The sequence below is a fragment of the Primulina eburnea genome, chromosome 4, assembly GCF_022965805.1.
Source record: "Primulina eburnea isolate SZY01 chromosome 4, ASM2296580v1, whole genome shotgun sequence".
Taxonomy (NCBI): Eukaryota; Viridiplantae; Streptophyta; class Magnoliopsida; order Lamiales; family Gesneriaceae; genus Primulina; species Primulina eburnea.
The window spans coordinates 7,946,688-7,949,758 of NC_133104.1; the positions used below are offsets into that span (position 1 = coordinate 7,946,688).

General features: G+C 37.5%; 1 protein-coding gene across 1 annotated transcript; it reads right to left on the reverse strand.

The window, feature by feature from the left end:
* Positions 1 to 644: 644 nt before the first annotated feature.
* On the reverse strand, positions 645 to 1,629 carry LOC140829758 (early nodulin-like protein 3). The gene is made up of 2 exons (XM_073193049.1): positions 1,415 to 1,629; positions 645 to 1,331 (listed from the first exon to the last, which is right to left on the reverse strand). Exons 1-2 carry the CDS (start codon positions 1,587 to 1,589, stop codon positions 844 to 846), a joined length of 663 nt encoding a protein of 220 aa, XP_073049150.1. The 5' UTR covers positions 1,590 to 1,629; the 3' UTR covers positions 645 to 843.
* Between the last annotated feature and the right edge of the window lie 1,442 nt (positions 1,630 to 3,071).

Below are 3,071 nucleotides of genomic sequence, written 5' to 3' on the forward strand. Positions count from 1 at the left end.
ATACCACACTTTTTCGTGTGTGGATGTAGAAATGCGTCCAAATAGTACAAATCATGAAGGATATAATGTTTCCTTTTAGGGCATGAAGGTCACAATAGACCTCAACCCAATGTAGGCCCTTGAGCACATTTCACTTAGATCTTCTCGATTAAAACATAACCAACCCTTGTCATTTGCAGAGCCGAGCTCTGAACCCCCAACTAAAAAAAAAAAAAGGGTGACCCCACCCCCAAGGGCTCCACACAGAGCCACCCCAAGCCTTGACATGAAGGGAGGTAAATCAGGGTTATGCACCGGCAGCAAGTACCCAGAGGAGAAGTTGGCAGGAGAAATTCTCCATAAAGAGGGAGCCGAGACTCGATCTCTGATCATCAACATGGATTAAAGTTTCCTTCACTCCAGGCCCTGCCTATGTCCATGGGGCTCTGAACCCCCAACTAAGCTGTAGGCCAAGCGGTCGAGCTCGCCTTGGATCTTAGCTAGGAAGTCGTCCCGTGGAGGACCTGCTCGGCTGATTGCTAGTTTATCCAATCTAGGCCATCCTTTGTCATTTGGGCACACATGAATTGGCTTGACCTTTGGGCTTTTACATGGGCTCGTCCTTACGGGTATCGTCATGAGTAATTAATCTCATTATTCTTTAAATTAAATTTTATTTACCAGAATGTGATAGTAGATCTTCATTAATTATAACATATGAGCCCGTTCATAATCCTTATGAACTCCAACTACATAAATAAGAAGACGACAGATGATAGGGAAAGTAATGCGTAGAAAGTGTATTCCAATAAACAAAATAAATGCTAAAAATAACCTGAAAATGTGAAAAATCCTAAAAAATTCTCAATGGGGACAGACCAAACCAAGCAAACCTACGGTACTCACAACAAGTGAAACCGCAGACACCAAGAAAACAGGACCGAATTCCGATGGAGCAAATGAGCGTCGTGGCGGCTGGCCGCCACTTCCATTAACTCCCGGAGATGTATCTCCGATGCCAGGCGACACTGGTGCAGGCGATGTATATGGTGACTGATCAGCTACTGGTGGAGGTAATTGCCACTCGGGCGCTGGAGCAGTGGGACGTGGTGCCTCCGCAAGAGGCGGGGGTGAGAGTCCGTTCCTGACGGATAAAACCACGACGATCAGCTTCTGCCCTTTGTCACAGTTGGATTTCTTGCCCGATACGAAGAAGAAAGGGCCCGATCGATCAAACTTGAAGACTGAATCCCCATCATCCAGCTTCAAGATGGGGTTCCCCGAGCTGCATTTGTCGTAATCATCCTGCTTCACAACCAGCACGGAATCCAATCCCTTCTTATACTTGAACACTACACAAGAGATCAAATCAAGCCCAGAATTCCTTCTCTATTCTTTTAAAAAAATCCAATAAACAATAATCCAAAACACTTACAGAGGGTGTCATTAACTTGAAACCTCATTCTTTCAGCCCAGTGACCGTACTTTTCCGAAGGGTTAATAGTCCATCCATCTTTACCTCCGACTCTGAACTGGAAAGCGTCCACGGAACACGTAAAAACCAAGAAAAAAGAGATGAAAATATATCTGTTATATTGATAATACGCCATGAAATAGATGACGATAAGAAGTTTGGATAAATTTTCCTGAACTCAGTCGAAACTGTTATAGAGGAAGAGTGATCCCAAATGGTAACTGATGAGTGAAGGAAAGAAATTTCTTGAATCGGAACTTTATAAAGAATTGCTATACAAATTGCCGTTGCCAATCCCACAGGAAGTTATGGTATAAATGGCTGTATTAATTTGGACATAACTGCGTTTATATTTTTGACCAAATGGGTTTATGAATTAAGTTAATTCCAGATGACCAAATCAAAGTTATTTATGATCAGAAATATCTATATTAAAATTAAAATACAGCAAGAATATTAATACCAGCTTTTCATATTCTCAAAAAGAAAGAAAAAATGGTTAATGTTCTTATTTGTTACACAATATTCTTTATTTTTAGTTTATTTTTTTCTTGGAATGCTTTTGTTGAAGTGGCAGAAGTCATAGTTTAACTGAGTAAACTTATAATTTTCTTTTTTTAAAAAACTTTTTGACATTATAGAAATTTATATAAAATTCCATGCTTCGTGCAATCGCGTTTATGCAGGGAAAATTCTAAAATATGTTCCCGTAAGTTGACCTACGTGGTTTTTTAGCTTTCTGCTTCGTCAAAACTCAGTTTTAATACGATAAATTGATTTTATTTATGTATAATTTGTTTTTTGTCGGATTTTCCAATTTTAGCGATACAGGTCTAAAATATCCAGCACTATATCAACATTTGATCGGAGAAAGACTAAATGTCAAATTTTGAATGACAAAAATTTGTGTGAGACGTTCTCACGGGTCATATTTGTGAGACGGGTCTCTTATTTGGGTCATCCATGAAAAAATATTATTTTTTATGCTAAGAGTATTATTTTTTATCGTAAATATCGGTAGAATTGACTCATCTCACATATAAAGTTCGTGAGACCGTCTCACATAAGACTCATTCATTTTGAATACCTAAAATAACCAAAACCCACTGCACCAACTTATAAAAAATTCTTGGAATTTTCCTAGCTCATTGACTCTCTTATAACATGATGGAAATACAACTCATGCTTAATATATTGAAACTCTACTTTTAGCATGCAAATTCATTACATTATTTCTTTGTAGATTTAGATTATTCAGCTATATTTAGCATAAATGAACGGATATAATAAGATGTGTACATGGATATATAGTGCATTTTGAAAATTATAATAATTAACATTTTTTTAGCATGAAATTAAATAATAGTAAAAAACTTGTGTGAGACCGTCTCACGGGTCGTATTTTGTGAGACGGGTCTTTTTATTTATATCATACATGAGAAAATATTACTTTTTATGCTAAGAGTGTTACTTTATAATATTGCGAATATCGGTAGGGTTGACCCGTCTCACAAATAAAGATTCGTGAGACCGTCTCACAAAAGACCTACTCAAATTAATATAGGGAGATCAAATAATATAAGGAGATCAAATATCTATGAAAGGGTTATTTGGTGTA